The sequence below is a fragment of the Acartia tonsa genome, chromosome 5 (assembly GCF_053477335.1).
Source record: "Acartia tonsa isolate MP-2025a chromosome 5, ASM5347733v1, whole genome shotgun sequence".
Lineage (NCBI taxonomy): Eukaryota > Metazoa > Arthropoda > Copepoda > Calanoida > Acartiidae > Acartia > Acartia tonsa.
Genome location: NC_137264.1, coordinates 26,406,416 through 26,428,173, shown reverse-complemented (window position 1 = coordinate 26,428,173; position 21,758 = coordinate 26,406,416). Strand labels below are relative to the sequence as shown.

At 31.3% G+C, this 21,758-nt stretch overlaps 1 protein-coding gene across 1 annotated transcript; it reads right to left on the bottom strand.

Annotated features, from left to right (window-relative positions):
* Positions 1 to 248: 248 nt before the first annotated feature.
* Positions 249 to 20,692, bottom strand: LOC145320077 (uncharacterized). Its single transcript, XM_080162518.1, has 5 exons — positions 20,368 to 20,692; positions 18,893 to 18,963; positions 17,017 to 17,137; positions 16,039 to 16,100; positions 249 to 357 (listed from the first exon to the last, which is right to left on the bottom strand). The coding sequence occupies exons 1-5, from the start codon at positions 20,488 to 20,490 to the stop codon at positions 249 to 251; spliced, it is 486 nt and encodes a 161-aa protein (XP_080018644.1). The 5' UTR covers positions 20,491 to 20,692.
* Between the last annotated feature and the right edge of the window lie 1,066 nt (positions 20,693 to 21,758).

The window sequence follows — 21,758 nt, the reverse complement described above, 5'->3', positions numbered from 1 at the left end:
AAAAAGAAAAAATGAAAAGAAGTGAAAAGTGAAAAGAGAAAAAGAAAGAAGTAGGACCTTGGAGGATAGAGATCTAAGCAGGCTCATGTTGGGGCAGTCCGCCCAAATTTCTCCTTTTTTTATTTAAAAAGAATAGATAGAACAGAATAAACGATAGACACGAACACTTCGAGAGTGACTTCGCCACTTAAAATTTTATACAAGGTTTTATGAAATATTTGTATATTTTTTAAAAAACGATTACATAGTTAATTGTAATGAAAGTATGATTCATTCCTGATAGGTGTTGAGAAAGCTTCTGGAGTTGTTGACAACCCTGAATTCAGTATCTCCTCACTATTTGATGTAGAGTTGTAACTAAAATAATTATGCAATTATTGTTGGGTTTTGATAAACATAGTTTCTTACAGTTTAATTAAAAGTTATGAAAATGTATTCATTATTAGTGTTGGTATCCCAGAAGCTTTTACACTGTGGCTTACTTTTAATTTTTAATTGTTATGAAACAACTTCGTTAACTCAAGATGTCTGTATTATTATACACTGCTATTAATGCACTAGAGTTGGCTCGATATAATTATCTCCCTATTGGCTAGTTTTCTATATGCATATCTATTTCTCAATAAATCTATTTTCCTCACCCGGCATTACTATCTAAAAGAAAGTAAATATTTAATAATTTAAATGATTTTAAAAAGATTTTTTAAATTATATTTTTTTCTTTACATCACCATCACTAAAGGGTTAATGATGCTGATTACAATTTTAGTTTAATATTTGACCACACAAAATGTCGCCACAATCGAATTCTTTTAAAACAGAGTTTTCTTAAATTTATTATATTATAAATTTAAATTTTCTCTTTTATGATTAGAAATTAAATACATCAATACAAGGTAAATAGCTACATGAAATAAAAAAAAGGAATTTATTTTTAATAAAGTAAAATAATGAGTCTTATCGTTCTGGGCAATGAGAGTTTATTATGGATTATTGGAGCACTATGAGTTTTAGTCATATATTCCTTGGAAAACTTGAGCTCGTTTATAGACATTTAATTCCTATATAGATCTGACATGGATCTTGAAGCAAGTAAGCAGGCCGTTTTGTACATGTTAAAAATTGGAAGATTTCATTAAATAAAAGTTATCGCAAATATACTTAGTAAATAATATGTTGAAATTCACGATTTAAACTGTCATAAGTTCATCTAAGATAAAAACACGATTTTTTAAAGTTTAAAAATCCCAATACTAATTTCTTTATTAAATTATTGTTAAAAGTTTGTGTTTTAGTTTACTTTGTGAACTGATTTGAATTAGATTATTCTTAAATGCTGACTCAAATAAAAACTAACTGTGACAACCCGCTATCATGTTTTACACATTTTTTGGAATATTGTTGCCTTGATCTCACATATTATCTTACAATTTTATAATTCCCACTCTTTTTACAAATATAAATTAAATTTATCGCAAAATTTCTTTGTAAATCTCAGACGTATTTTGTTATTTTTCAAAATTATTTAACATCGTGATTATTCTAAGAATTGATTAACAAACAAAAATTTTATTTGCACTCCAGGATAGCTTATTTTACTTCATAATAAACATGATTAGATAAAATACCTAAAACATAAATAAGTTTTGTTTGTTACTATAGTAAACAAGGATGACAATATCCACAAGTAGCGAAGCTATCTTATGAAAAACTAAGAACAGCAAAGCAAAGCAATGGAAATGGGGTGTATAACAAACAGGCGGACATAGTAAGCCATGGTACTCAGTGTTCATACGAATCCTAACATCTTTAGACCGACATAAAGTGTGATTTAAAGAGTAGACCTGCATTTAGTCAACAAAATATTTGGGTATAGTCCTTTCCACGACATCCCTCCATAAGGAGCGATTCTTCGAATTTTTCACAGTTTTCTCCTATTTCTAGCCCCTGCGGGGGGCTCTAAAAATACGAAGAATCGCTCCTTATGGAGGGATGTCGTGGAAAGGACTATACCTATAAATATTTTTTTAAACCTGCTATATTAAAAGCAAAAGAAAAAAAAATTTCCTATATATAAATTCGATGTCATCTAGAGCATCTTAGACAGTCTTACGGACCAATTTATATATAGAGTAGATGCTTGAAAAAAATCAGACGTCTACCAAAAGAGCATTTGAATAAATCATTTTCTTCCAATATATATTAAATGACCGTCAGAGCATTCTCAACAGTTTGACGGACCAAATAAGATATAGAGTAGATACTTCTCGACAGGAAAAAATTAGCCGTCTGTTAAGAATAGCAGCTAACTAAATAAATTTTTAACAGTAAGACGGACATTTCGAATTATTAGAGTAGGTTTGCTTATAAAAATATAATCAGAGACTGCTTTAAGGTATCAATCCGAAACATCTAAAATCACGTGAGAACAATGATAGAACAATTCAATATCAGTTTTCCAACACTAAAAGTGCAAAGAAAAATTTGTTCAAAATGAAATTGTGGAGCAGGTATCCTAAATTTTAAGAACTTACTTCTATTTGTAAAATCTTTTAAACGGATTAAATATGATAAGTTTTACTAATCTAAATAATGTAATCCAATTCATAAAATCAAGTTGATGTTTCATAAAAAAAATACTTGCAAGGAAAGAGAAGTAATAATATTAGCCAATTAATATTTCACGTGACAATTTTGATACGGTGCGCAACCAAAAGAATCTGTTATAAGATGATTTTTCAGTTTTTAAGATTTTATACGGAATGATGAAATAAAATTAAATGCATAAAAATGTTTCAATTGACAATTAAGAGGAAAATGTATATGTATTTAAAACTTTTAAATGCTTCAACAACCTATTATATATAAGAAGTCAAATTTAAGTGGTTGGTATGTTACGTGTTCCTTATTTACCAAATACGTTTCAAGATGAATGCTTGTATATATATGCTTTATTTCATACCACGGAAGTCGAGGAGAAATGGCGCGGGCAAATAGGGCCCAGTATGAGATAAAATAGCCATTACTTTTTAAAGTTCCTCAATAATATTACAATTACCAAAGAAGACCATCAGGGCTCCATTAAATCCACAAGCTATCAACTGGGCTATGAGGTGAAAGGGCTTGTATAAATGTTTCCATTTTCCCAACATAAGTGGGTAGTTTAGTAATCAAATAATTCATTCATATGCAAATAAAATGCTTCAGTATGGAAAAACAGCAGGAGGTACCCTAAAATCAGAAGAAACAAAGCATGTAAATTAAGTGCACTTTTAAATCTTCATGCTATCATGGGAAAATGGAAACATTTATGCAAGCCCTTTCACCTCATAGCCCAGTTGATTGCTTGTTGATTTAATGGAGCTCTGATGGTCTTCTTTGGTTATTGCAATATTAACCCATTAGTGCCGAGCGCCACTTTTATGGGCCGATCGAGCTGAAAATCTCAGTGTAGCTTTATAATGGTAAAAACGGAAAACGTATTTTTTTGTTTTGCTCTAGTGGCATGCACAGGAAAGTTGCAAAAAAACCCGGCTCGGCCATAAATACCAACCAGGCATTATTACCCGTTTTGGGCGGTTTCCGCCGGCGTTAAAACCTGGTTTTGTATTTCGACCAAAAATTTAAAAATGTATTTTTTGAACGCCCAAAGTGAGATGAACACTTTTTAGAACTTTGATACGATCCGTAATTGAAAACTACATAACCTCATGTAATCTATAGAGCTACTAGTAATATACGAAGCGATTTATTTCAAATTTAGTGTTTCGGCTATAGGTGCCGCCATTTTTGGGTAAAAACCCGGTTTTGTTGTGGTTGTCAAAAAAGATCTATTAGTAAAACCGGGTAATAAAAATTTCAGACTCCAAATGGAAATGCCGAACCGGGCTTATATAGGGCGTAAAAAAATGATAAAAAAATCATATAAAAAATAATAATTTAAATAAAACGAATTCACAAATAGATGTACTTGTCAATAAAGTTTAGATTTAACAAAAAAAATCAGCGACTTTACTATAAAAACAAAAAAGTTAGATGGGGTATTTTGAATTTTCATGATTTTCAAACTTTGTTGAGCTATACCAGCAAACGGAAGTAAGCAAAACTGCCTGCTCCAGGGGGAAATGAAAGCCAGGGTAGTAGAGGGGGGATTCATACTGAGAATGAAGCAATTATGAAGCTGAAAACCGTTTTTTTTTCATTTTCTGGAACCGGGTTTTAATGCCCGGTTCGGCACTAATGGGTTAATGAAGAACTTTAAAAAATAATGGCCATTTTATCTCATACTGGGCCCTATTTGTCTAGTCTATGATGCTTAAGTTATGCCTTTTCACATTTTGTACTTTAAATATTGAACTGCTTTCCCCTATTTCAAGGCACCCCCAAATCATCATAGAATAGACAAATATAGCCCATTATGAAATAAAAAAAGTCATTGTAAAAGTATTTTTTTTACATGATAGTATTATGTTTGAAAGGAGGAATAGGCAAAGTTGAAGGGTCCCTTTTAGTGGTAAATATATAGAAGCATATTCTAAATCCTTGGGTATTTTAAGAGCAGAACATTTATGTATAATCTGACTAGAGGAGCATGTATCAATACTTTAATACTTTCTAAAGTAATTGTATTAACCCATTAGTGCCGAGCGCCACTTTTATGGACCAATCGAGCTGAAAATTTCAGGGAAGCTTTGTTATGGTAAAAACGGAATTCCAATTTTTTTGTTTTGCTCTAGTGGCGTGCACAGGAAAGTTGCAATAAAACCCGGTTCGGTGCGAGTAAAGAAACCGTTCAGCATAGGTAACCGCTTTTGGCATTTTTTGGTGCTTTCCCCCGGCATTAAAGCCCGGTTTTGTCCTAAATACCCAGTTATTTGGCCCAAAAAATTAAAAATGTAATTTTTGAACGTCCAAAGTGAGTTGTAGAGTAGCTAATACTACGATACAATCCGTAATTGAAAACTACATAACCTCATGTAATTGATAGAGCTACAACTAACATACAAAACAATTTATATCACATTTAAGATTTTGGCTATAGGTACCGCCCTTTTCGGTTAAAAAAGCCCATTTCTTAAAAGTTTTAAAACTTTTGATATTATATGTGGACGGGTATTTTTACTCGCGCAGAGCAGGGCAATAAAACTAGCGGGTATTTTTACTCATGCCAAGCCGGAGCTATATAGAATGTAAAAAAACGATAAAAAAATCATATAAAAAATAATAATTTGAATAAAACGAATTCACAAATGAATGTAGTTTCCAATAAACTTTAAATTTCACGAAAAAAATCACTAACTTTACTTTATAAACAAAAAAGTTAGGAGGGGTATTTTAAAATCACCTCGTTTTTCTTGGTTTTCAAATTTTGTTTAGCTATACCGGCAAACGGAAGTAAGCAAAACTGCCTGCTCCAGGGGGAAATGAAAACCAGGGTAGTAGAGGGGGGATTCATACTGAGAATGATGCAATCCTAAAACTGAGAACCGGTTTTTTCCGGCATTTTCTGGAACCGGGCATTAAAAGCCAGTTCGTCACTAATGGGTTAATGTATACAATTCACACTACTATCACAATAAAAGAAATGCCTCTGGAAACATTTTGCAAATTTATTTAATCCTTTTATTTAAAACATCTATACATATATAAATAATCTTTGATGAGGGGAAAATAATCTTGAGCATGACCACATTCCACATACCAAATAGTATTTATATTTCCAATTCCCCTTTAAATGATGATTAAATGGAACCTTACAAGAAGGCATTTTTGCCTCTAAAAGCAATAGATGGCTTGAAGATTTAGAAGGACACTTGATTTACATGATTTGTTTCTTCTGATTTTAGAGTACCCCATGCTTTTTTTTCCATACTGAAGCCTTTTATTTGCATTCAAAAGAGCTCTAATGGTCTTCTTTGGTAATTATATCAATGAAAAACTTTAAAAATATTTAGACTATACATATTTTATTGTTTTACAAATTCACTATCAAAAAAATTTAATTGGATATCTATATTATTATTTATTAAATGATACACCCAACACCAGTTTCTTCCTGTTCTAAGGATCATTTTACTGAGACACTTTGACACAACATTAATAACAAAAATTATACTGAATTTAACTGTGCAATACTAATTCTACATTTCTCTAAAACCATTTGAGGGCGCCTGGAGTTGTGTTTCCATAATACATTATTCTACACTAGTTCTGATAGCCTGTTATGTTAGTTGCACAAAAATAAGCTGAAAAATATCTTTTTAGTCATTTGGTCCAACATTTTAAAACCTTGTTTACAACCAGGGATCTCACATGAAATTTTTTTTACACAACTTTTTTTTAAAAAGGGGAAGGGGGGGAAGAAAAAGGGGGAAAAGGGGAATTAAAAAGGGAAGGGCAAGGCAAGAAAATTTTAAAAATACACAACTTTTTGGCAAAAGTCGTGTAAAAAACACGACCTTGTGATCCCTGTTTACAACTTTTTCAGTTGTCAATAAGCAAAATTCATAACATTAGTATAATAAGCAGAAATTTATCTCTTATTTTACAAGTATAAATCTTATTAACTTCATCTGTATTAAGAGAAATGCTAACAAATCTAAAAGTTTGTTTAGCAAACAATTGTGTAAATGCATTTTTGGAGTACTGTAGCAAATTTAAAAATAGAAGTTTTCAGGCAATTTTTATATCAAATATAGCAAAATTTTTGTCATAATTCTAAATAACTAAGTAATTCCAAATATATATCAAATTTTTATAACTTGCTTTGTGATCACTTTAAAATTGATCGTGTTTTCCGTCTCTAGTTGCCTAATATATTGTATGAAGATTATATAAATATTTATCTAATTCTATATACAGGAAGAGAGCGGAAATTAGAACAACTGAAATTTAGGAACTGACATAAAGGTACACTTCACATAAAGGTATGTTTGACATAAAGTTACATTTTACATACAGGTACATTTGACATAAAGGGTACATTTGAAATAAAGTTAAATTTGACATGAAGGTACACTTCACATAAGTATACATTTCACATAAAAAAGTATCATATATAGGTGCATTTCTCATAAAGGCAAACTTTACATAAAAACATTTCACATACAGGTAAACTTCAAATAAAGGTACCTTGTCAAATGTACCTTCATGTGAAGTTTACCTTTATGTGAAATGTAACTTTGTGTAAAGTGTACCTTTATGTGAAGTGTACCTTTATATGAAATGTACCTTTATGTCAAGTGTACCTTTATGTTAAGTGTACCTTATGTGAAATGAACCTTTATGTGAAAGGTTTTTATGTTAAGTGTACCTTAATGGGAAATGTACCTATATGTCGAGTGTTTTTAAATCAAATGTACCTGTATGTACAGGGATTTTATATCAAATGTTTTATGTCAAATACAGACATACAAATACATAGAAGGTATAGTTATAATTTTTGAAACTTACAATCTGAAAACAAGCATCATACATATCTGTCTTGACGGTTCTAAGCTATTTTGTCTTCAAGAGAAAGATTTTAAAATTCACAAGACAAATCCCTGAATAAATAAAAGCTATGTGTATGCATGATAATTTAAAAGTTTGATCATGACAGGTGCATGTATCATATGTGTATATGTTGTTATTAAGCGAAGAAAAATTCTCTCTTCCTAGATCTTCAGCAGAGACATATTTTTTTTTGGGGGGGGGATAACATATGCATTTGCAAGTTTGGAATCTAATCCTTCTAAATATCTCTCACCTATTTCTCCACAAAGGAAAGATCCCCCCTTTTATAAGACTTTCCCATATGTACATAGGAACCTTCCCCTGGAAGCATTTCTCCCCACAGCTAAATTTAGCAGCTGGCTGCAGTCACAAAAACCGCAGAGAGGAGTTTTTAAATAGCTTAAAATGAGAATACACTGCCCTCCCCCCCAAAAAAAAGAGTATGGGGCCCCCCATACTCTTTTTTACTCCCATCAACCCCCCATCTCTTTTTAGAGGCAGAGAATAGGGAAACGGAGAAGGGAGGTGGAGACAAGGAGCAAGGGATTTGAACAGCGAGAAAAGGGATAGTCAAACGTCTTATATTCTTGCCAAGCAGGCAGGCGTGTCGGGCCAGTTTCTTGCCACGGGCAGGCAAGTGTTCTGGGACACATTATATGTTGATTGGGGAAGAGAGAAGGGAGATGAACGCAAGGAGCAAGCAATATACACAGGGAGAAAAGGGGTAGGTGCCATTAATACTAGTAATGGTTGCCAATTAAAAATGAAAATAAGATTTCTAATATTTTTTATAATCCTTCTAGCTTTCTTTTACTATTATATCTTACGAGAAATATTCTAATACCACATCCTTTTACAATATTAGAAAAATGTAATTTCTAGTTGGCAACTGTTGAATGCTTACCCCTTTTCTCCCTATTTATATCCCTTGCTCCTTGCTCACACCTCCCTCTTCGATTTCCCTATCGTCTGCCTTTAAAAGAGAGGTGGGGGAGTGGGGAGTAAAAAAAGAGTATGGGGGGGCCCCCATACTCTTTTTAAAGGGAGGCCGTGTATTCTCATTTTAAGCTACTAGCGGCTGCGTCCCTAGTATCTAGGGATATTAGAAGGGACATGAAAGTGCAGAAAAATAACTTAAAACCTTACAACGACTTTTTTTATAAAAATTAAACAGCCTAAAACCACCCTGGGACCTATAAGAAGCTTCACTCTAAAGGAGAACCATATCCTTCACTACAGACAAGAAAAAGCTTACTACTTTATATAATAGGATTTAAAAACTCAACTCAGGTAAAACACAAGAGGTGTGCCCTGAAAAGATTTTTTTAAAGAGTTTTATCTTTAGTGTTAGAGAAAATAGGAAAGGCAGCAGATGCAAGATGCCTTGCTGTTAGGCAAACCACAGGGCTGGCCTATGGGACTGCAATAATGTTTCCCCCTGCTGTCCATTCCTGAGCTGGAGAAGTTGGACAAGGTCTGTTAATTTGCCTCAATTTTGAACACCACGTGCATAAGTGTCTGAAGGTTGAGTGGTTCAAGCACTGTGGAGTTGATGGCTGCAACAGGCTCCACATGAGGGCAACAGTGGAGCCGTTGCCAGCACTGTGTACAGATCTAAACTCTTGCATGCCATACAGACTATGATGACGCTGCAGGCAGTGCCAGCTATATAAGCTGGGATGAAGACTATACTGGCCACAGGGCGCTTAGGTTGAAGCCTTCCAAGAAGTCTGGAGGAACCAACCAGCAGCCATCTAATCAGAGCAGTAAAGTGATGTGTTTGTGCTGCCACAGCCTTCTTAACTTTCTGTCCGGCCACAACTCTGTGCTAGAGGCCAAGCAAATAATGGCTGAAGTGTCAAGTATTCTTGCCAATAGTAGTTTAAAATTCAAGCAGATTAACTATTTTAGAGACTACATGGAGCTGCTCTAGGTCCTGAGGATTTAATATGGTAAAAAATTATAATCTAAATCTTTATTTTGGGGATGATGGTCTGAAAGAAGCCATTGTTGTTTGTGATGACGAACCAGATGGTATAATACATGGGCATGACAACTTATCTATTAAAACATGGTCCATTTATTTTTATTTGTAGCATTTTCCATTCAAGAGAAATCCCAAAACATACAATTATGGTTTTTAAATTCTCCAATTCATTAGGTAAATACTGTAGTTATTAAAGATAGTTATATTTCTTGTTACAACTTTTTACTGGAGGCTGCTACAAATACAAAAATTGGACCTTAGTTCAATAGATGAGTTGTCATAATGCTCATGTACTTTCATCTGGATCATCATCACCACCAGTAAGAGCGTCTTTAAGATCATCATTAAGCTATAAAAATTGGAAAGAATTTTAATGAATATAATAGATTTGAAATCTGCATAAAATTATAAGGATTTTTTATAAAATTCGTTTTTTATATAATTCATTATTTAAAAGCGCAAATCCAATTTAAGTTAATAAATTTCGACCAATAGGATAGGTGGATTGGAAACTACCTGCGCTCTAATTGGTTGAATGATGTTTGTCACTTAAGCTTCTCCAATCAGGGGGCAGATAGTTTTCAGTCCACCAATCACAGATGTCAAAATTATTTAACATAATTTGTATTTGCGCTTATAAATAAAGAATTATACAAAAAACGAATTTTATAAAAATTCCTTAAAATTTTATGCAGATTTCAAATCTATTATATTCATTAAAATTCTTTCAAATTTTTATAGCTTAATCAACATCCCTAAAATTAAGATTTAAATTATCATTTTTTTACCAAATTAAAAAACTTTTTTTTACTTTTTGGGCTAATTATTATTGCTAACAAGAATAACAAGTTTACATCCTGTTAACTGGAGGTTGGCAGCTGTCCTCTGAAGTGATAGAGGTCAAATTACTTATTTTCCAAATTTTCTTGCTTTGAAATGCAATTAATATCTAAATAATACATATAAAAACTTAAACCCAAATTTGCATATTTTTAGTATTTTCAACAATTTTCCATGAAATAGAAAGATATTACAAAACTAATTACTTGGGCTTGTAAATAAGCTGTTTTAGTATATTAGGTCAAAAAAATCTGTTTTGTAAGCATTTTTCACAGAGTTATTGCTGTATACATGATCGAACACATAAAAAACACAATTATAAAGATCCCCGGATAACAAAGAATACGGTAGATAATTATAGCATTTCCTTTTTTACTTGTCCCAATTCATGTTCTGCATTGATATATACTGCATAATAATCCTTGAAAATTTACAATGTTACAATTTAGGCAGGCAAAGAAAAAATACATGTAAAGCACGAACTAAATATTTGGGTAATATATAACATATATTTGGTCATTAAAGGTATACACATTACACACAAACATATTTAAAATGAATGGTCGCAATAAGTATCTTTTTAAAAGTATATACCAGGTGTATCGATTGTAGTGGAATAAATAACGCTTCAAATTTTATTAATAATATATGGTCTAAATCCTATAACATTTCTTAGGCTATTATATGAATTAGGCTTTCCTAAATTTCACATTTATAGGATTTGGCCTAGTATTTATCATCGGCTTTAAAGACATTCATTTGCAGATAAAAAATAGTATAAATAAAGAAATTAATCCCATGATAAATTTAATAATGCTGAGGCAAGCAATGTATAATTTCCTTATAAATCCTGAATCTATTTTAATTTAATTTTTATTTACTGTTTTCGTTAAAATCTCGCAAACCACTAAAACCAATGAGTTCTCCATTTTGGAAATCTTGACATGTATCTTGGAATGGTATTAGGCTTTTTCCCTAAGCGAGGCGCGTATATCTATGAATAAGAAGGAAAATGGAAACATTAAAAATTGATTTCCCATTGTCACAATTAATTACATTAAAACAATGCATATGTAGAGATAAAATAATCAAGTAATTATGAAAAAAATAGCTATGATTAAAGTGGTTGTCGGAACACTAATTTATCAAAATCCTTTGCTTTATATTTGCTTCAGGGTGAATTTTTTCGCTTATTTGAAACCTCGCACAATAAGCCTATTCATATTAAAACAAGGAAGACAACAACCATAAAAGCGAAGCACTGAAACAGCAAGACAAACGGACATTAACACTTGTATAGTGTCAGAACTAAATAATCAGAATATAAATGTATAAAAGTCGAAGCAAAATTGTAAGTAAATTTGTTGAAAAAATTCTTTATACAGGATAATGTTTATGGACATACTTACATTTTAGGACTTGATTATATATAGAGTTGCTTCGCTTATAACATTATACTTTGTTGTCCCAGGAATTAATATACGAAAAATCAGATCAATCGGACAATTAGATCAAATAAAAAACAACATGTTTAAAATGGACGTACGAACATTCTGGTAATGATTATAGAGTTGCTACGCTTTCTAAATCGTACCTAACTAATAAAGGAATCACCATGCAAAGTTTGATAGGACAATTCTAACATGCCTAAATTAAAGAAAAAGCTATCCGTTACGGACCGACCCTAATTATAGAAAAGCTTCGCCTTTAAAAATATAAAAAACCAGCCCCTTTCAAATATATTCATAAGTAACCATTTTTTGATAATAATGCCGTGTAATAACCAATCAAAATGCATGCGGATAGAATGATAGGGTCATATTATAATAGTGTGCTTTGATTATGAAAGACGAAAATAAATTAAAGGTGTTGAAAATTCTTGAAATAGTCTGGCTAATATGAAGTATGCCAACACATATTACATAAATATTATAATATTTATAATATGTATTCTTTGATACATTTTTACATTTTTAAGGAATCAACTTGAATAATTATTCTTTGCAAATAATACCTAGTGAACAGGAATAATGGTAGAGTTCAATAATAAAGGTACTAAGAAAGAGTGGGAATGTCTTTGATTTGACGAAAAAAGGGTTCAGAATATGCTTCTATTCTTCTATTTCTATTAGTTCAATGAATATCATTTTACAACAAAATCGGTTAAAAGGACTCTCCACAGAAAAATCAACTTTGGATTTTTGAAAATCTAACCTGAAATTATTATTCTCTGTTCAATTTTAGGCATTTTTTGTTTTTGTGGCATCACGATCGAAGCCCTTTGAAATTTTTTACCTCCTTTAAGTGAATCCTCCCGCCATTTAATTTGTGCTGCTTTAGTGATTTTTAGCTTCTATTTTTGCCGCCGTTGCCGCATTCATCGCCCTTCTCCGCCGCTACTCCGCTGTACGTCGCTTTTTAATACATGCTCCCCTCTCCCTTGTTCAGAAATTAAATGGAGGCTGGGGGTGTTGTGTATAGCTACGTACGCAATGTATAGCGGAGTAGCGGCGGAGAAGGGAGATGAATGCGGCAACTGCGGCAAAAGATGGTTATATTTGAAAGAGGCGAACACAAAATGGAGGCGGCAGGATTGTCCAGTCAAGGAAGAGGATAAATCGTAGAGCGGCCGGTTGCAATGGAGCAAATGTTCTTTAGAGGCGAACATATATTGAGTGGAGGAAAGTGTAGTATATATTGTTATAGCGGCAGTACAAATAGGCGGCGGACAAAATTTTCAAAGGGCTTCGATCGCAATGCCACAAAAACAAAAAATGCCTAAAATTGAACAGAGAATAATAGTTTCAGGTTAGATTTTCAAAAATCCAAAGTTGATTTTTCTGTGGAGAGTCCTTTTAAGATATGGCAAAATTCAAAATGTTTGACGAACAGATGAACTTTTAGAAGATTATTTCTCTAAATGTCTTGGAATCAAACAAAATAAGAGAAATATTTTTTTTAATGCAATTTGTAAAAACTATACACCTCCCTTCTTTCAAAAGCTATCAAAAACAGACCCTTTAATTAGGCAATATCATACATGTGATTATATCTTTTAACAGGGGCTATATCTAATTGAATTTGCATAAACTCTAATTCTCTCTTAAATAGCTTAAATATCGTTTTCGCATTAGTTGTGGAAACTGCTTCTGTGTAAAACAAATAGTTCCGGAAATACAGAGTTGACACTATTTACATTTTTTATCATTGTATTTATGTAATCACAAAATAATTATTCACGTCAAAAAGTTAATTGCATAATAATTCTTGGCTTAAAAAAGAATAGTTATTTCTCGCATCGTATTATAAACGGCTTTCCGCGGGTATAGAATGTACAATTATGAGATTAAAACTAGTTTTTTTAGCCCCGAGGTGAAAAACTAGTTTTAATCTTATGATTGTACATTTCTATATTCGTAGAAAGCTGGATATAATACGATGCTAGACATAGTTTTTTTCGTATGGATGAGAACCGGTTCCTATCCACCGGATTCGAATGAATACGAGAATAGTTATTTCTCGTATCGTATTATAAACGGCTTTCCGCGGATATAGAATGTACAATTATAAGATTGAAACTAGTTTTTTTAGCCCCGTGGTGCCGAAGACACCGGCTAAAAAAACTAGTTTTAATCTTATGATTGTACATTTCTATATTTGTAGAAAGCTGGTTATAATACGATGCTAGACATAGTTTTTTCGTATGGATGAGAACCGGTTCCTATCCACCGGATTCGAATGAATACGAGAAAATAAATTATCAAAATTTGCGTTATTTTGTTTCTTAACAATGATGACAACATTCTTAAAAGGAAAGCTTTGAAACGGTATGACAGACTAACATTAACTCTTGTAGAGTGTCAAAACTAAATATACAAAACATGAATATATATGTTCTGACAAAATTATACGTAAATTTGTTGCAAAACTTCCTAAATACAGAATTCTGTTTAAGGTCATACTGACATTTTTAGGACTTGATATAGAGATGCTTTGTTCAAAATATTGTACCTTATTGTAATAGGAACCAATAATCCAAAAATCAGATCAATCGGATGATTTTATCACATAAAAAATTGTTGTTAAAAAAGTAAAAAAAATCAACATGATTAAAATAGACATACGGACATTCTGGTAACGAATATAGAGTTGCTACGCTTTCTAATTCGTACCTAACTACTACATGAATCATCATGCAAAGTTTGAAATCGATAGGATAATTCTAACATGCTTAAATTAACGAAAAAAGCTATCCGTTACGGACGGACTGACCGACTCTAATTATAGAAAAGCTTCGCTTTTAAAAGTTCTATAAAATTGTTTTACAAGCAAACATTTGAATTTATGCACTTAATGCGATTCTATTATAAAATTTGCTGTCTGCTTGTTACAAAAGATTTAGACAACATCTGGCCTAGTTTTTACTTTTTAGGTAAGCTTACTAAGAGTTTATAATAAACCTACCGAAGATGACAACCTAATACCTTTGACTGGAGGATAGGGGCTTAAGTTGTAGAAAATTCATTTTAACGGTATATTTTACCTTCTAAGAAAAAGTTCTAGTTCTAGAAAAAAAGCGGAAAAATTATTTTATTAGTCATAGGTCTAATAATCCTAATAAAAGCGGAAAAAATATTTTATTAGTCATAGGTCTAATAATCCATATAGAAATGTCAGGTAATTAGCAAGAATTAGATTAATTCAATAATTAAACAAGGATGACAACATTCATAAGTAGCGAAGCACAAAAAATAAAATCATGGATGGTAATACGTACAAGTAGATTTAAAGTGTATTTATTAATTGATTTATTGGAGAAAATAAACACGAAACCCTGTTTTATTTTGTATAATGATGACGGTCAAAGTAAATTACACAAAAGATGCAAATAACAATGGGAAAAATTATTTTGATACTGATATCCCAAAAAAGTTTTAGAATTGGACCAAAAATACTAAAGATATGGGGAAATATGTAAAACATATAAAATAGCAAAAACCTGCCAAAAAGCAGTCTGACCGCCATGCTTATTTTCTTAAAACGACAGGAAATTTAATTTTTAAATCCTTAACTTAAAAAAATTTGGAAAATTGGACTATATTTAATTTAATTTTGATATTTAAAACTAAAATTTTTTTTGAATTCGGACCATAAACACCAAAGATATGGAGAAAAATGTGAAAAATACAAAAATAGCCTAAAAGCTGCTTAAAGGCAGTCTGACCGTCATAGTTGTTTTAAACGACTGGAAATTTAATCTAGATATCTATAACTGAAAAAATTTTGAAAATCGCACCATAAACACTGAAGATATGGAGAAAAATGTGAAAAATACAAAAATAGCCTAAAACCTGCTAAAAAGCGGTCCTACCGCCATCGATGTTTTATACTTAATTGTGCTCCTTAATGATGGGAATGTTGTCAAAAAATTTCAGCATTCTATCTTTTATAGGAGCTGAGTAGATCACATTTCCCCCATAGCGTTACGGATTGACGGACTGACGGACGGACAAAGTGAATTATACAGTAGCTTCGCTACTAAAAAGATTATATATACATCAAGTTGTGGCGCTCTACAATGCAATGCTTTGTCTACAAATGTAAATAACATTATAAACCCCAAATACAGCCATAAGCTGGATGCTCTGATACTGGCGACTGCAAAACATCGATTCACCGCATAGATGCACCATTATCTTTTTAAAGTTTATTTTTACCTTACAAAGGCATAGATACCGCCTCCAATACCTCCAGCCAAAATGATCAAGAATAGAAATGCCTAAAATAATTACATTTTAGAATAATACAATTCACACAAAACAAGACACTTATTTTTCATGGGAGCAAAGTAAACGGCGCTCCCACTTTAACAAAGCAGACATATGGTCGGATGATTGGAAATATAGAGTTTTTTTGCTGCTAAAAACTTGCAAATGTCTACTTATGGTAATTACAACGAGAAATCAAGCAATTAATTTTCTATAAAAAAAAACTGTTTACAGTTACTTAATTGTACTAAATATAATTAAATTGTCACAAATGTTAAATGTAAAACAATTTTAAGTTCCTATATATCCTTTAGAATAATCAGATTAAAAAATGTTTTGCTTTAATTTAAACCGGCAGCTTTGCCTATAAACTTAGCCTCTAAATGTGAGGGAAATGTAACCATAAATCTTAGAACGGTATAAACTATCCCATTTAATGCAAATTAATTTACTTATTCCTTTATTTCTATCAACATTGACGACCTTTATATTTATCCAAATATTGTTTTTGTTTATTAAAAATTCTAGTCAATGGTAGATGTATGTTATTTGTTTCAGGTTTTAATTTGTTTTTATTTGGTAGACTTCATACAAATTTCTTTTTTTATAATTATTAAACCTTCTATGACTTCTATCAGTAGAAAAAAATTATTCTTTTTAATTACTGACAAGGATGAAATCCTCCAAAAAAGTAAAGTTTAACAAATTATACATTTAATCATTTTAATAAAATATTGATTATAGACAACAACAAAAGTTGTAAATAGAAAGAAAATTTTAATATTGCTTTCTCTCAGAAACCCTTAAATTTTCAATGTTAATTATGGATGCTGTTTTGTGGTTTGAACAATAAATAATGTCATACTATTACTTATTGTTCTCCTAATTCATTTAGATTTTATTGAGATGGATTTAAGATGAGCTTACCTTTATAATTGAAGAAACTCTGCAAAAGCATTCGTTTCCGTCATCTCCATACAGAGTTTGATCTACAGGAGGCCTAGCAGCACGTCTTCCTCCACCATGACCACCGTATCCAGGACCAGTCCTTAACAAAAATTATTAGATCAAGAAAGAGTATATTCAACTATCTAAAAATATTTTCTATTTCAATGTGCGTTACAAGCAATACATTTCATTGTTTACAAAAGCAAAGCTGTTATTAGTTTCATATTTCAAGAAAGAGATAGAGTAAAGTTTAAATTCTTTGAATTTAATTTTAAGGTATGCATCTGTCGCTCTAAAAATTAAATTCCATGTAAATATCAAAAAATGACCTTAATTTGAATTTCTCTTAAAGAAACCTTTGATTTCAGGGTAACTGGATTTTTTTTAATCGATAATATTTAAATACCTAAATGTAAAGTTTCATCGTTAATGTATATCTATATTGTTCAAATAAATGGTTAAAATTATTAACAATTGTGAAAATAAAATCTACAGTTTATACAAAAAAAATTTTAAAAACTTGTGTAAACGCCTAATTGTTCTGATTTGTAGTTTAGTTCAGATTTATATAATACACTTTGTAAGGATACAGGTCTAAAGATCAAAGAATAATGAAATATCCATAGTACTATGATCAATGTAAATAATCATACTACCAAAGTTACCAGTATAAAATCTTACCTTGTATATAAACTCTCTCCAGAAGGTCTATTACCGCTTTAAATAGGCATACTATCAAAGTTACCAGTACCAAATCTTATCTGGTATATAAAATCTCTCCAGAAATGCTATGACCGCTGTAAATAGACATACTATCAAAGTTACCAGTACTGAATCTTACCTGGTATATAAACTCTCTCCAGAAATGCTATGACCGCTGTAAATAGACATACTACCAAAGTTACCAGTACTAAATCTTATCTGGTATATAAAATCTCTCCAGAAATGCTATGACCGCTGTAAAAAGGCATACTATCAAAGTTACCAGTACTAAATCTTATCTGGTATATAAACTCTCTCCAGAAATGCTATGACCGCTGTAAATAAGCATACTATCAAAGTTACCAGTACTAAATCTTATCTGGTATATAAACTCTATGATCAATGTAAATAATCATACTACCAAAGTTACCAGTATAAAATCTTACCTTGTATATAAACTCTCTCCAGAAGGTCTATTACCGCTTTAAATAGGCATACTACCAAAGTTACCAGAACTAAATCTTATCTGGTATATAAACTCTATGATCAATGTAAATAATCATACTACCAAAGTTACCAGTATAAAATCTTACCTTGTATATAAACTCTCTCCAGAAATGCTATGACCGCTGTAAATAGACATACTACCAAAGTTACCAGTACTAAATCTTATCTGGTATATAAACTCTCTCCAGAAATGCTATGACCGCTATAAATAGACATACTATCAAAGTTACCAGTACTAAATCTTATCTGGTATATAAAATCTCTCCAGAAATGCTATGACCGCTGTAAATAGACATACTATCAAAGTTACCAGTACTGAATCTTACCTGGTATATAAACTCTCTCCAGAAATGCTATGACCGCTGTAAATAGACATACTACCAAAGTTACCAGTACTAAATCTTATCTGGTATATAAAATCTCTCCAGAAATGCTATGACCGCTGTAAAAAGGCATACTATCAAAGTTACCAGTACTAAATCTTATCTGGTATATAAACTCTCTCCAGAAATGCTATGACCGCTGTAAATAAGCATACTATCAAAGTTACCAGTACTAAATCTTATCTGGTATATAAACTCTCCACAAAAATGCTATGACCGCTGTAAATAGGCATACTATCAAAGTTACCAGTACTGAATCTTACCTGGTATATAAACTCTCTCCAGAAGTACTATGACCGCTGTAACTAGGCATACTACCAAAGGAGCCACTACTAATAGTTTATATATTCAAACATTGTTAAATTGTTTATTGTATCTACGTTGAAGATGAAATTGTTTTCTCATTTTCATGAAAAGAAGAAGGTAGGATGTTTTGTTTTAAATTTTCATTTTTTACTCCCACAAATAATTAAGTGGACTATCTAAAAGCACCAGCATTTAATTTATATTTTTGTAGCCCCTGTGGTAAGATAATCAAATATATATTATTAAATTTAATACCTACAATCTAATTCGCTATCATTTACGAAGTAATTTGTTTATTTCACTTGAGCTATTATATTAATTTCACTAAACAAAACAATACGTATTAGCAGGTCAGATTCATAATTGTTACTAGACTAGTATTTGCTTGTTTGACCAGCACGCTTGCCCTACTACATACTACTCCTTTTCCTGCTCCCCCATGTTCTTCGTGTTCTATTTAATGGTTTTCCCAGGGAGAGGAACTACAAAGATTGATCTTATATAAAACCATTTCTTATGCTAAAAAATCTAACATATTAGTAAGCGTAATCATATTGTGTGAGGGGTGAATAATTTTTGTTGTTCTATCCTGCCATCCCTGAATTTTCCAATATAATTATACCACCAGACAATTACAAAGAGTAAATTTTCGTTCCATAACTTTTAAAAACTAAACTACTCTTTAACTCACGTTGTTAGTCCGGCTATGGCGGAAAACTAATTTTCTCGGCCACTATTAAATATAGATAACTAAATTTTATTTTGGTGAGAATTCCTCTTTCTTACAAATTTATAATAATACTAATTTTGCCATTTAAATTTCATAATACAATGCTTTTCTCGAATTGCATTTAAGAAAAATGAATACAATTTTTTCGTTTGTTTCTATGACTTATGATCATTTACTCAATAAATATTAGGTTTATCTTTAAGTCACCTTTGATAAAAACTAAAATTGACGATATGTGGGGTGGTTATTCAATATAGCGAGCCATGAAAACTATTGGCAAAGTTGCTAAATATATAATATAGTGTTATTTGAATCACATAATTCATGAAAACTGTTTTCTAATCTAATTTAAGGACTTTCACTTGAAAGTTCGTGACACAGGGATTGAAAGCTTAAATAAAAGTAAGATTACTCCTTTTAAACTCAACAATTTGAATAATTATTTTAGATTTTCTCCAATTGTGAAAATATATTGTATCTATATAAAAAGCCAAGTTACTTTATTATAAATGTGTCCGTCAGCTTAGGATATTCAGCTAAGAATTGCCTTAATATTGAGCAATATCTGTATTACACAATTTGCCAGTTCTTCTAACATAAACAATTTATTGACTATTTGTAATTGCACTTACGTATATAACTTAAAATTTATAATAAACTGACATAAACTTGGTTTTATTTATTATGTTCTAATATATTCCTGTACTCATTTTGTAGATCAGCTAAACTAAAAGAACCTCTGCGTGCATACATTTTTCCAGACTTTTTCCTGCTTCGCTCAACACCATAAATTGCTGCTTGTCCTTGTTTTTGCCACTTCAACATCCAGTTGTTGCAGAAATGTTTATCAAATATTTAATTGCTGTTGACAACTTGAAATCACATACTATCACTTTAACTATTTCACTTTGGTTAAAATAAAGATGAGACATTACAATGTCAAGTCTAGGGCCAAGTTTTTAAATGTTGAAATTATCACTTTTTATCATCCAAAAGTCAGTAATTAAAGTGATTAATCATACAATCTGAAACTATAAAAACCACGATACATAAACTTGTGATATTGGATTGAAAATTTTAAACAAAAAAATGCTTCTTTTTATTTTTTCTGTATAATTTATTGAAACATACCTAAACCAAATATTTATACTTTTGTTGTTAACTTTTACGTCTTTCTTAACAATATTAATTACAGAAAAAATAATATTTTTGTTTTTATTATTTTCGATAAAGTTTAAGCAAATAATGAATTCCATAAATTACTTGAATAACTCAAATTATAAATTTATTTTATCTATTTCAAATTACATTAATATACTATAAAAGATTTAACTTTGACGTAGCTTAAAGAGGTATCGTAACTAACTGAATTTAACAGAAAGCGTTCTACATCGTCTTTTTTCCCACCCTTGCTTTTAGAACTACTACTTTTCCCATTATAGTCCTTAACTCCAAAAATTAAATGCCCTAATTCCCCCCCCGGGGGGTTTATAAATCCCCGGAGTCACTGAAGCTCCGCGCCGAAGTTTGCCGTACGTAAGACAGCCATCAGAAGTTTTCCTAATGGGTTCCACTCAAAACACCAATATTTTTTTCTGATAGCAAAATTACAATGTAAGTTTTTAGGATTTTAATTTTCTAAAAGAAAGGAAAAAAGGATTATTAAAAAAGGAAGTATAAATAGAGAAAAGTTTTTATAATTCAATATTCGGGTCATGGAAAGAAAACGATAATCTCTCATTCAATTATTAAAACTAAATCTACTGTTCACTTTCTCATATTCAAATTATTTATTTACTTTTTTAATAACATTCAAACAAAATATTATACATTTGTATCTAAAGTCGTCTCTTGAAAAATTTAGAAACATTTAGTATATTTTTCATGGTTTTATGTGTGAACACTTTGACTTACTCCGTTCCTTCCCCCGTCACCCAACCTCCACTATCTGTCTCTCTCTCTCTCTCTCTTTGATTTACAAGCAGAGATTTTTACTCCTCTACCACCTTCCCGTCACCCTTTTACGCATCTTTGCGTATGTTAACACACACGCACACATACAAACATTCTTATATGTGTTTATGGATATGCTT